General features: G+C 35.1%; 1 protein-coding gene across 1 annotated transcript in view; it reads left to right on the top strand.

The window, feature by feature from the left end:
- Positions 1 to 11029, top strand: part of LOC107591129 (eukaryotic translation initiation factor 4 gamma 3-like) — a 63568-nt gene extending 52539 nt beyond the window's left edge. Inside the window, exons 20-36 of the mRNA XM_016280171.1 lie at positions 149 to 295; positions 1663 to 1899; positions 2453 to 2557; positions 3517 to 3655; positions 3789 to 3877; positions 4905 to 5001; positions 5162 to 5279; positions 7626 to 7840; positions 7943 to 8061; positions 8355 to 8527; positions 8874 to 8999; positions 9085 to 9166; positions 9268 to 9366; positions 9479 to 9492; positions 10005 to 10006; positions 10125 to 10271; positions 10428 to 11029. Coding sequence (XP_016135657.1) covers positions 149 to 295; positions 1663 to 1899; positions 2453 to 2557; positions 3517 to 3655; positions 3789 to 3877; positions 4905 to 5001; positions 5162 to 5279; positions 7626 to 7840; positions 7943 to 8061; positions 8355 to 8527; positions 8874 to 8999; positions 9085 to 9166; positions 9268 to 9366; positions 9479 to 9492; positions 10005 to 10006; positions 10125 to 10271; positions 10428 to 10609 — 2091 coding nt within the window. The 3' untranslated portion in view covers positions 10610 to 11029. The remainder of the gene's footprint in view (positions 1 to 148; positions 296 to 1662; positions 1900 to 2452; positions 2558 to 3516; positions 3656 to 3788; positions 3878 to 4904; positions 5002 to 5161; positions 5280 to 7625; positions 7841 to 7942; positions 8062 to 8354; positions 8528 to 8873; positions 9000 to 9084; positions 9167 to 9267; positions 9367 to 9478; positions 9493 to 10004; positions 10007 to 10124; positions 10272 to 10427) is intronic.
- The last annotated feature ends 2831 nt before the right edge of the window (positions 11030 to 13860 follow it).

Here is a 13860-nt window from a genome sequence, read left to right as displayed (position 1 = left end):
GAAAAGATCAATGATATACAAGTTTAGTAGATCACTGATTAATTATTTAAATGTTTATTTGTGATTTTGGGAGCAAATTGAAATTGGAAACTGAGTGTGTTTAGTTTGGTGAGTGCACGTCTAAATTAGTCACATGCTGTGTTTGTAGTTAAAAGTGCCCATGACGGATAAGCCCAACAGCACTGTGAATTTCCGGAAGCTTCTTCTGAATCGCTGTCAGAAGGAGTTTGAAAAGGACAAAGTGGATGACGATGCCTTCGAGAAGAAACACAGGGAGCTGGAGGCAGCTACCTCAGTAAGTCCTTCAGCACCAAAAGTATCACTAAAACTGTTCTTAAATGGATCACAGGCCATTCAAATTGCCTTGATGTAATTGCCTAGAATAACATGTGATATGAGAAGGTTTCTTAGAATTATTTGTGTGGATTTAAATGACCTGCAAAACATTTTCAGCAATTATATTCCATACATTTTCTTCCATCATTTATTTTTTTACTAATGATACAGTAAATCTTTAAAAAAAAAAAGTTTTGCTAATATTTATTGTACTTGTAAGTACAGATACAAAAATTAATGGTACATGAGCCTTAACTCAATTAAATATAAAATTAGTATTTAACATTTTTTGTGTACAGTTCATTATTTTTTTATAATTATGTGCATATGAATAGTTAGTTACTGTCATCGACCCTCATGTTACTCTGATCTCATAGGATTTTTACCGTAAAAGCAGTCAATATAAGTCTAACTTGTGCTGTTTTTAAGTCTTTTAAAAGTCTTTGTGTAACTTTGTGATTATGAAATTCTGAATTCTGAAAATCTAGTCGGCATGACAATTCACCCTATGTGTTTTCTAAATGCGTGTTATTTTATTTCTCAAAATTCTCAAAAAAACAAAAAACATTTTCAGGCAAAATAGTTTTTGAGGGCCATAATATTTGACCGATGCGTGATGTGTCTTGACTGTTTTAGCATTTATTTCATGCATACAACATGGATATGTTACAACAGGTGAACGTCAAAAAAAGATGCTTGAGTAGCAATACGAAAATTTGAGATTTTGAGAGGCGACTTGTTGAGGATTTGACATTTAAAAACAGTCTACCGAGTTCAGTTACCCAAATTGAATTGCCGAAACCTTAGCTTCAGTTTAAGGATAATGAAAACTTTAATTTTGGTTTTGGTGTTTCAGTGCATCACTACTTCTGTCTGGTGATGTATGCCGGATTTCTCCAATCATTTAGTCTGCTTAAACTCCACCCTTTTCTGACAATCCACTGCTAGCTCGCATTTAGATCTGCCTTCATCCAATCAACAACCAATGAATTGAACCCCTACATTTTTGCTTTTTCGATAATACGTTTATTTCAGAAAGAAGTCACAATACAGAAGAAAATATCTGTCACTTCCATTAAATTCCAATAAAAATTCACGAATATAAAAAATTCCAAATAACAGTGTTACATTTTTTGCAATTTCTTTTTGCAAAGAAATAAAGACTGAAAACTCAATATTAAAAGTTACAATAAGGGCTTCTGAAAATAATCTTCAATTGTAGTCTGGGTGCTTCTATTCTTCATAAGCAAAAAGATGCAGATTTTACTGCAGCGGACACAGCGATCATTTCTGACTTGTCGTCCTCTCTCTCATTCTCACTTTCAGGTTAGCGAGCGGGAAAGGCTGCAGGAGGAGCTGGAAGAGGCGAAAGATAAGGCCCGCAGACGCTCCATTGGCAACATCAAGTTCATCGGTGAGCTCTTCAAGCTGCGGATGCTGACAGAGGCCATCATGCACGACTGCGTGGTGAAGTTGCTGAAAAACCACGATGAGGAGTCACTGGAGTGCCTGTGCAGGCTGCTCACAACTATTGGCAAGGACCTGGACTTTGAGAAAGCTAAGGTCAGCGGTTTATCCTAATCGGGAGGATGTCCTATATAATGGGCATTAAGAATAACTGTCCTTCTAATCTGTTAATTGCTGCTGCAGCCCATGTTAATGCATAGAGACTCTTGCTTATTTCAATGCAAATATGCAAAGTAATCTATGTGTTGGCCATTCTTTGCACTGCAGTGGTGGAGTTCTGCATAAACTAGTATTCTTTGGCCTCTCACATCCACAGAGCCTCGTTTATGTCATCTGCTCTTTGGAAACAAATCCCAAATGAGTCATTTTAATGTGCTCTGCTTCCAAAACTCACTTTGGATTCAGCTGAGAACTGTGAGGGTGGTGCCTAATGCACTTGAATGGGTAGTTCATCCAAAAATGAGAATTCTGTCATTATTTACTCACCCTCGTCTCATTAGTTGAACTTTTGTTTTACTTTAATTAAAGGCGAATGTCAATTCATGTCAGCAAAGTCCATTATATAGTATATGGGGGTCTATTGATGTTTTCAAGTCTTTTTTGAAGCTTGTGAATCTTATTCACAGTCTTAATCTTATTCTTTTTTTAGCCACGAATGGATCAGTACTTTAACCAGATGGAGAAGATAGTAAAGGAGAGAAAAACTTCATCGCGCATTCGGTTCATGCTGCAGGATGTTATTGACCTGCGATTGGTGAGTTCTGTTATCCGTTTGTTTTGGAACGGTGATCAAAGAAAGCTTTTCAGTAGCCTGTGAACCAAACGTACAACATTTTAATTTGAAACTCAAAAAATAAAGACAAATGTACAACATTCTGTCATTAAGATCTTTGTAAGAGGGAATGAATTAACTACTTCTCAAAAAGCTTAAACTCAAGTATATGTTTAGTTTGTCAATTTTAACTGTGATATAATGCTTATATGTATACACTATTGTTCAAAAGTTTGAGGTCTTTAAGAGTTGTATTTAATTTTTTTTTTTTTAAATAAGTCTCTTATGCTCATCAAGGCTGCATTTATTTGATCAAAAGTATAGTAAAAATAGTCATGTGAAATATTATTTCAGTTTTACCTGTTTTCAATTTTTATTTATTTTAAAATGTAATTTATTCCTGTAATGGCCAAGCTGAATTTTCATCAGCCATTACTCCAGTCTTCAGTGTCACATGATCCTTTATTATCAATGTTGAAAACAGTTCTGCTTAATATTTTGTGGAAACCATAATACATTTTTTCAGGATTCTGGAATGGAATGTTCAAAAGAACAGCATTTATTTAAAATAAAAATCTTTTTAAAATGACTTTACTGTCACTTTTTCTGAATAAAATAAATGTATTTAAAAAAAAAAAAAGTTTTTTAATACATAATACAATTTAATAATGGTAAATAGGACATAGGCAAAGAAAGAACATAAGAAATTAAATGAACATTTATTTTGTACAATATTTACTCAATATACAAAGAAATTGAAATAAATAATTGTTTAGCCATTGAAAAGTTTGTAGGTAGGGATGTGGGGGACGTGATCCTTCTTTTAATCGACCAAGTAGACACTTAAAATAGTTAATATTGTTAATAATATTTATGAACCCTGTTGTTGAACTTTATATAGGGTGAGTACTTTGAATATTTTATTTCTTCCCTCATTTCAGCACAATTGGGTGTCTCGGAGAGCTGACCTTGGCCCAAAGACTATTGAGCAGATCCATAAAGAGGCAAAGTTGGAGGAGCAGGAGGAACAGAGGAAGGTCCACCAGCAACTGCTGTCCAAGGACAACAAGAGGAGACCAGGTCAGAAAGAGACTTCTGCTGTAGGCTAATCCTCTTTACAGCTTACTCAGTCCTGTGGGCCTCCTTTTCTTTTTTCACTCTCTGATGAAGCAGCTGTACTCTGTTCCAGCCATTCTTTCTCTTAATGTTGCAGTGGTACAGAGAGAGGAGACCTGGAGCACTGTGCCTACGACTAAGAACAGCAGAACAATAGACCCCGCTAAGATTCCCAAGATCTCAAAGGTAAAGTCCAGATGTCAAACTAAAAACACATTTTCATTCTAGTCACATCTTGAGATAGCTAGCATAACAGAGTTTTAGAGGAAGAGATTCTATATCTGCCGTTCTGCATTTTTTCATACTCCCCTATGATCTGTTTGGAAGTAAGAAAGCTGCATCTTTATGTAAACAATTGATCTTATAAGCTGAATCACACTTGTGGAGGTCGTGCAAACTACAGCTTGCTACATGTCATTGATTGTGCTTTGCAGAGTGCTGCTTTAAAACATGTTGACTTAAAGCATTTCACCCAAAAATATATATTTATAAAGAAAAATAATATATATATTTTTTATTCATTCATTCATTTTATACAAAAATAACTTTTCCAGTAAAAAAATTAAAATAAGTAAATTTTTTTGGATGTGTTAAACAATATATTTTCATATTTTGTGAAGGACTTTTCTACTAATAGGTCTTAACTGGAGGCCCTGTATAACTGCGCTTGATTTTACCATGCAAACTGTCTGACAGCTAAAGCACAGCATAAGCGCAATTAAAACACTACTGCAAAACATCTAAACTAAAACAAAAAAGATCTGGATGAACTTTCTAGCCCTATTGGCATATCTCTTGTTTTAAGCATAAATATAACAATATTTATTGAGTCTTAATGGTGTTAAAATAAAATTTTAACAGGAAAAGGGTCTAAAATATTGATTAAGAAAAACATATTTTTTTGCTTAGTTTGTTTATAAGTATGCTAATTAACTGTTTGACTCAACAGCCCCACCTGATGGTGCTTCTGTTTCCTTGTGTAGTAGCATCTTGGTATCTCATTGATTCTTAATTGTGATTCTGGGGATCTGCAGTGCTGCTCATTTTGCACCTTTTCTTACAGACTAAGCGCAGTTCATAAAGCTCTCTGCTGATGAGCTGCTAATTTGAATGATGTCTGTAGATCCCCAAGAAACACTCATCTATATGAATGTATGAGTAAATATAACATGTTCTTACTAAAACTGGTTGTGTGTGTTTTTTTTTTTTTCAGCCAACGATAGATGAGAAGATTCAGCTGGGACCAAGAGCTCAGGTGAACTGGATAAAGGGCAGCAGTGGAGGGGCTGGAGCCAAGGCCAGTGAGTCAGGTAAAGAAATACTGTTTTAGTCAGACGTGGGCTACTGGCTCTGTCAATTCTGGTTGTTTCATAGTTTATGCAATATTTTCTGGCTCTATACTTTGTTTACTAATATAAAATTGATTTAATGGCTTCTTTTTTTCCCTGTATCGCACCCTTCTTCTTTTAGATGTCTCTCAACCTAGTGCCAGTTTAAATCGTTACTCACCCCTGCAACCCTCAGTGCCCCTGGCCTCCTCTTTACCCTCTACATCCCCAGATTTTGATGCCAGGAGAGTTCTCAGCAGGTATTGTACGCATGTAAAATATAGTCATTGAGACGGAGAAGACACCTTTTCATTAATACATTTCGTCTTAATGCAAGAACACATCCCTCACTCATATCACTCATTCTGTGCTGCCCTATTATTAATATTAGAAGTAGGGATGCACCGAAATGAAAATTCTTGGCCGAAACTGAACAAAATGAAACACTGGGCCGGAGGCCGAATACCGAACACGGTTTTTCGAGTTTTTTTCCCCATGTATTTTGCCAATTTGTTTTCACCATTGCACAAATTAAATAGCCAAAATGTGCTTTTTACTGTTTTGTTTTGCTTTTCAAAGAAAAAATCTATTACAAAACAACAATTTAAAAATATTTAACACTGAACATTTTTTAACATTGTAGCAGACATTATACCAACAAAGCACAATTTAACTTAAAATTAATAAGTTAGTAAAATAATATTTTTTTGGCCATCAGACCCCCTTCTTGAATCAGGCATGTATTTTTTTACTATACAAATAAAAGCAGCCTTGCTGAGCAGAAGCGCCTTCTTCTAAAACATTAGAAAATATTACACATCCCAATTTGAACACTATGTGTGAATGTTATAATAAATGTATTAACAGAGCTGTTGTAATTATTATAATCCGTGTATCATTCGATCATTCGTTTTTTGATTTAATATTGAAAGTAGAAAAATTAGAAAACGGCTCCTTTTTCGTTTTTTGTTTTTTTTTCTCCAAAAAACGAAAAACAAGAATTCAGCTTAAATTTTCGTTTTTCGTTCATGGGTGGAAAAATGAATAAACAGCTTGAATATTCGATTTCTACACGTGGGCGGGCATTAAACACCCCTTTCTGCTGATTGGTCAGCCGAAGATCAAACCTTGCCATCATCAGTTCTTCCGCAGTATCCAGAATAATAGTCCCCTGCTGCTGCAGTTGTATGGATTCTTAACACATTTATTGCAACTACATTTAATCTTTTTTCATCAAACAAACAGGCTAATGAATAGCTCGACTCAACTCATACCGGGGCAGAGTCTAGACAGGGCTTTCTTCTGTGTAGATATAAATTCTATTCTTTGCATCAGCTGGGCATGGCAGGGTATGATATGACAGCTGTAAACGCAAGTAAATCTGCAACGCAAGATTTTCATAAAATATAATAACTTGCCATTTCGGTTTGTTTCTCACCAAACCCTCAGTATACCTTCAGAATGCTTGGAATATACGCCACGAGAAGCATAGGATTATTTTACGACAGATATGCATCCGCTTCAAAACAAAAAACAAAACCTAAAGTCACCATTCTCTGCCATTGAATTGACAAGTGCCAGCAGGACATTTTTGTGTTATTAAGTAATAAGCATTTTTACGTGTAGAAATCGAATATTCAAGCTGTTTATTCATTTTCCCACCCATGAACGAAAAACGAAAATTTAAGCTGAATTCTCGTTTTCTAATTTTTCTACTTTGAATATTAAATCAGAAAACGAATGATCGAATGATACACGGATTTATTATCATTATTATTGTCATACTTTTTAATTTTATTTAACAGAACAACAGTAAAATTACCATACTAACATTTATGAATGTTGATAGGTATCGCATTGACACGTGCCTTGTAAAAAAATCATAAAAATGTGACTGAGCAACTGACGAGTAACACAGTTTCAGCGCAGATTTTCCTTGCGCTTTGGACTTGAACCCTGGTTAACGAGCAGATCCGCCGCGAGCTCGTGAAGCTCTGTCAGAATACATGCAATTCGTGCATGTATTAGAAAACATAACGTTCTGTAGTTTATTTACTAATTGTTTAAGGCCATTTCGTTAAGGCCAATCACCCCTTCCTCTTCTCATCGAAGACATGAGATGCAGGACTGAACAGTCTCTCGCTGTCGTTGCTTGTAATGATTTTTGCGTCTTTCCCGGATAGTTTAAATGCTTCCACACTGCTGACATGTTTGTTGCATTGCGCCTCTCACTCTACGCTGGTTGCTATTTGATCGCGTCACGTCATTGCTCGGTACAGTTTATTCGGTCTTTTCACTTATTCGGTTACCGAACATTCGGTGTATCCCTAATTAGAAGCTTTATAATTATTATACCTTACATTTTTAGAATTAAGTAATATTTGAATAATTATTCAAATATATTATAAATATTATTTTTCAATCCTATAATACATTCAAATAAACATATAAAACATTATATAAATTAAATAATAATAAGTAAACTTAACATTTTAGCAAATTTTTTTATTAAAATATTATTTCATTTGTAATGAATTGATAGAAAACATGATTCTATGAATCATGATTCATGAATGTCTGTTTTTGCGTGTTTGTGAATTTCTCAGTCGAGGAAGCTCAGGACGAGAACGTAATGATAAGGCTTTGAGTACAGGCCCCGCACGGACAGGGCCCATCTCATTGGGTAGCAGCAATAAGGAGGCTCCTGAGGAGTCTGTCCAGGAAGTGTCCCGCAGAGACTCGAATGCCTCAGACACGCCCAGGCTGCCCGCCAGCACTGCAGACAAAAGCAGACTGGAGCGTAGCCAATCCAGGGAGTCTGGTGAGCCGCATGGATACCCTCGCACACATTATAATGATGCACAAGAAATGATGTTGAAATACATATAGAGAATCCAACATTAAAGGCTGTCTCTCATTGCAGCTGTTAAACTTGAAGTACTGTCTGGACCCTCTCCAGATAAGCCTACATTAACGGAAGAGGACATGGAGAGGCGGTCCAAGTCCATTATTGATGAGTTTTTGCACATTAATGATTACAAGGTTTGTACCAAAAATGCCACTTATAATACTTTATCTCCCAGTCCAGAATGGCAGTGAGAGCAGGGTTCCTCAAATCTTGCCCTGGAGGGCCAATGCGCTACGGAGTTTAGCTCCAATCCTGATCAAACTCACCTACCTGTGATTTTCTAATGATCCTGAAGACATTGATTTGCATGCTCAGGTGTGTTTGACTAGGGTTAAAGTTAAACTCTGCAGGAAAGTGGATCTCGTGGGCCAGATTTGAGGAACCCTGCAGTAGAGGGTTTTCTAAGCACAGTATACTTGTAATGCAGGAGGCAGTGCAGTGTGTGGAGGAACTAGAGCAACCTGCCATGCTCTATGTGTTTGTGCGGGTGGGTGTGGATTCCACGCTGGAGAGGAGTCAGATCACGCGAGACCATATGGGTCAGCTGCTCTACCAGCTCCTGCAGGCTGGAATCCTCCACAAACTTCAGTTCTTTAAAGGGTGAGATTGCAGTACTTGCAGAAATGTAGAAGAAAACAGATTCTTATAGTCTTTGCATTGGTTATGTTATGTGTGCTTTTGAATTTTGTTCCAAAATGTAGTAAGCAGCCTCGCTATCCATTATCTACTAAGGTAGCATGAGGCGATAAGCCTTTTTAAATTCAGTGTATTACTGATGCTTACATTTTTGTTACAATTTTAACGATACCATTGCCAATACTGATTGTTTCATACATGGGTATGTGATTTTTCAAAACAATGTAATCTTTCAAAAGAGCTCCAGCCAACTTTTAAAAAATTGTTGTATTCCATTTTGGGATTTTAATATATTTGTTTCTTCCCCCAGGTTCTCTGAAACTCTTGAATTAGCAGATGATATGGCCATTGATATTCCCCATATATGGCTGTACCTTGCGGAGCTGGTGACCCCTGTGCTTCGAGAGGGGGGAGTCTCTATGAGAGAATTATTTAGGTGAGGTTTTACCCAGCAGGCACTTGCCACAGAGTTATTGAACTCACCAGTACACACCTTTTATTTGCTTATTTTGTTTCTGCAGTGAATTTAGCAAACCATTACTCCCTGTGGGAAGAGCTGGGATAATATTTTCTGAAATATTGCACCTTCTATGCAAACAAATGGTAAGCTGTAAGATTTTAATCAAACATTTTGTTTGTATTGCCACATGTGTAACATTTGTTAGTGTGAGGATAGTGGGAATGAATGGATTGTGTGTTTGCAGAGCCATAGGAAAGTGGGATCATTATGGAGGGACTCTGGGTTGAGCTGGGCAGATTTTATACCTGAAACGGAGGATGTGCACAGCTTCATCACAGAACATGTGAGCCTTCATTTACATTCTCTTAGACATTTAATATATGCTAACCATCAAAACTCGCCTATTAATCAGCTGTTCCATACTGAACGAGTGATAATAATTTACCTTCCTACAGAAACTAGACTTTCTGTATATTTCTGCTGAAGGGCACAGGTAGCTAAATATGACATTTATTATAATGGGTTTATGTGAAGATGTGTTAAGTTCACTTAAATTAGAAGGTTTTTTTTTAAGAGTCTAATAAATGTTCAAATTGATAGCTCTCAGTTATACTATAATGCTGAATGGCTATAGTCAATGGTTAAATATTAGGGGAAACAATTTTATAGAGACATCAGTAGTGTTGGTATCAGTGATACTGGCCTTCAGTCATTAAAAAGATGGCATTAAACATTAAAAATAGACAGTCTTTGTTGTTTGTACATTAATTTGAAGATTGAATTATTACAATATAAAAGTATATTTAAAAACTTTATTGTTAGGTGGAATTAATCGGGATCAATTTCAGAAAAAATGTGATCAATTAATTTTTTTAATCGATTGACAGCACTATTATGTATATTTATATAATAAAAAATACCTTTATACTATAAAATGAACACTATGGAAACTATTTTGGGAGATGATTCACCAAATAACAGTTGTTAGTAATTGGATAGTAGTGGATATACAGTTATGCAAATTTTAGCACATTTTAGTATGTGGTACAGTTTCAAATGCCAAAATGTCAAATACGCCAATCTTGTGTTTTCTCTCTGCAGCTGAGGGCTCCTCATACAAAGTGGACTTGTCCATAATCCAGAGGAGATTGCCTGTATTACACAAGTACTTTAACTCGGACACAGAGAGACAGTTGCAAGCACTTTACGCACTTCAAGTATTGATCGTAAAACTGGACCAGCCTGCTAGTGAGTAAAACCTTTCACATTCCCATTTAGACACACAACCCATGGAATATTTGTGTTATAAATGCTATTCTACAATGGATGCTATTTTTTTTATGTTGATATTTTGAGTGATCACCATGAGATTAAAATCATTTTATTTTCTTAACATTTTTGCAGATTTGCTTCGGATGTTCTTTGACTGTTTGTATGATGAGGATGTGATATCTGAAGATGCTTTTTATAAGTGGGAGGTCAGTAAAGACCCCGCTGAACAGCAAGGCAAAGGTGTGGCCCTGAAGTCAGTCACTGCCTTCTTCACGTGGCTGCGCGAGGCAGAGGAGGAATCAGAGGACAATTGACGAGGGGACAAATGGACACATTTGCCAACTAGTTCTGAAGAGACAATAGTCGCTGAAACAATAACTGCATCAAATTAAAATGTAACATAACAAGCAACACATTATGCATCAGGATGGATGGAGTGCAGCAAGATTTGGAATGGTACGGTTCACTGACATACAGCGATCCTACAAATTGCTGGAGCACTAAAAAAAATGTATTATTTATAGAAATGTTGCAGTTGAGTTTTTTATTTTGTTACTTTTTAAGAGGACTTTAATAATACAAACCTGCAACTATGAAATGAAACAAGTTCAGACTCTTTAATTTTTTTTTTTTTTAAGAATAGCATAAACAAAAGGGTATTTTAACATTTGCGGACAGACACAACGAGCAGTTATCGGCGGATAGAGAAATAGCAATGATAATTTTATTATTAATATAATGACAACAACAATGATTAAACAACTTCCATGATTTTCCAATTGTTGAAAAACTTTTTTGTTGGATGAGCACAGAGAAGACCTGCTCTGCGTTTAGTACATCAGTACTGAAGTGTTTAGTACATGTTTCAGGTTATTATCTCAATAACCATACCAAATGTTCCTCTGCTTTAGCTTGCTATTTGTGAAACATTTAATCTGGCAGAAACTTGCAGGAACTATGCATTCAGGGGACTGCTGGGATCACATGACGAGAGCTCAGAATGGACATCAGCGAGCAGATGGTGGCGTGTACAAAACCACTAAAGGAGATGTTGCTGAACCTAAAGTGCTTGTTATTCTTCATACTGATAGAGCAAATTTAAAGCTTGTAAATAAATTAAAGACAAAAAAGATTCATAAAAGTACAAAACCGTGGTGATGGTGTGAATTTTCTACAGTGTTGTCAGTGAAGCCTTGTTGGTTTTGTGTGACAATACACTAATGTTCAAAAGTTTAAGAATTTGTTTTTTAGTCTTTCTGAAAGAAGTCTCTTATTCTTACCAAGGCTGCATTTATTTGATCACACATACAGTAACAACAGTAATATTGTGATATAATACAATTATTTAAACAACTTTTCTTTCTTTTACATTTTAAAATGTAATTTATTCCTGTGATCATTACTCCAGTCATTGTCACATAATCCTTCAGAAATCATCTTTATATGCTGATTTGTTGCACCAGAATTTGTTTTTTTATTACTATTATCAATGTTAAAAATGGTTGTGCTGGTTAATATTTAGCGCAAACCAAAATACTTCTTTTATACTTCTATTTTCAGGATTCTTTCATTAATAGATCAAAAGATATTTTGATTATTAATGCACCCTTGCTGAATATAAGTACTACTTTTAATACAAAAAAGAAAGTAAAAGGTAGAAAAGGTAGTGTATATGTAAGTAAATAATTGCAAAAAGGGGAACAAATGGTAATGCTTTACAATAAGATTTGTTCACATTATTTAATGCACTAGGTATCATGAACTAAAACACTTTTACAGCATTTATTAGTTCATTTATAAATGCACTATTGTTCATTCATTCATATTTAATATGTTATGCTCAATGTTAATTCATACCACCTTAAATGTCAAAATTAAAGTGAATTAATGCACATGGCAACTATGGCAGATGTTTGATTCCAGCTGATTTTAACTTGTAGAAGGCAAAGAATTTACTTTTTTGTGTTTGAGTCCAAAACTGTTAGGGCAATTCAAGAAACTTTCAATAAATAGGCCTACTGTCAGGTAGTTTGGACATTTTATGATTGATTTCCCACAGCATCTTTTAAAGGTGCATTCATTAGTTTTGTGCTAATTTAATATTCTTTACACATTGAGAAAAAAAATCGTTTTTGTTTAGACTCTTCTGAATGTCCATTCATTCAAACTAGTTTTCTTTGATGAATAGTGTATGTTGCGGGTCGCCCCATCACTGTATTTCGCCATGTTGAAATAACGTGACCCGCGGTGTAGTTTGGTGATGCCAAAATGTTCGGGTTTCTCAGCAGCGGAAGTCGTGATAGTTGGGTAAGTTAAACTTAGAGAGCAGTGAATGAGCAGTGAATTTCCTTTGCTCAAATAGCAAAAGAAAAAAACTCAACGATAGTGTTTTCATGACTTTCAATCAAAGGAAATAAATGAGAGAGACTGATGGCAAAGTTACCGTCCCTCCCATACAGTGTTGCCGACTCATTCTCAGGGGAAGTTGCTAAAGGAAGGTTGATTTGTTGCTAAATGATGTTGTGACGTCATTGAGGGATGTTGTGACGTCATTGAGGGATGACGTCATTACCTAATCACGACTCAAAATGGTCAAATCTCAGCAAAAACATATAAAAATATGTTCATTTAGATTTGTTCGTAATAATATAAATGCATAATATAATATTAAAATGTAAATAAACATTTTTAAATACACTGAATTATCGAAAGCTTACACATTTTTGAACGTGTTTTTGAAGTTTTTTTTATTATTATTATTATTAGCTAGTAAACAAGTAAAACTACAAATTCTGAACAATTACACTTTTAAGCAGTGTATCGGTAGTTAGTTAGTATGCTACACTCTGTAAAAAAAATACAATCTACTATGTTAATATGAAGGAATTTTCTGTATTGGTTTTTCCACAGGTTCTTTTTTTACCTGCATTTTTAATTACGCATTTTCGGGTTACAACGGATAATGTCCTGGAAAATTACTAGCACCTTTTCCATTTTTCTACATATTTTTCTAGTGTACTAACAGTTAGTACACTGTAAGAAAAATATGTAGAAAAATGGAAAAGGTGGCGAAAAAATGGAAAAACAACCTGCGATTACTAACTCATCAACAATCGCAGGTACAAGCTACTAACAAAGTGTCTCATAAATGAACAATAACTATTCAATTATGAAATTATTATTATTACTATTAAATTAAACAATTGCAAATAGCAGCTAACTTAATTCCTGTGATGTGTGTAATGCTAAGCATCTTTGGATTTTCTCTTTTTGTGTAATTTAAATGTTAAATTGTGCCTTTTTATTGTTTGAGTCACTTATCAAGAGTTGCTAAAAGTTGTCAAATTAATTTTAAAAATAGCTAAATATGTTGCTAGGTGCTTTTGGAAGAAAAGGTTACTAGGGTTGTCTGAAAAGTTGCTAAATTTAGCAACAAAATTGCTAGGTTGGCAACACTGCTCCCATAGACGCTGCATTAGAAACCTTGCATTAGCGTTAACTAGTTTTTATTTTTTTTATTTTATGCAAATGTGATATAATACAAAGTGTAGTATTATAAGTGTAC

Source organism: Sinocyclocheilus grahami, unplaced genomic scaffold, assembly GCF_001515645.1.
Source record: "Sinocyclocheilus grahami isolate Dianchi unplaced genomic scaffold, SAMN03320097.WGS_v1.1 scaffold137.1, whole genome shotgun sequence".
Classification (NCBI taxonomy): Eukaryota; Metazoa; Chordata; class Actinopteri; order Cypriniformes; family Cyprinidae; genus Sinocyclocheilus; species Sinocyclocheilus grahami.
Note: the sequence above shows the minus strand (reverse complement) of the source record. Positions and strands in the feature narration are given on the sequence as shown.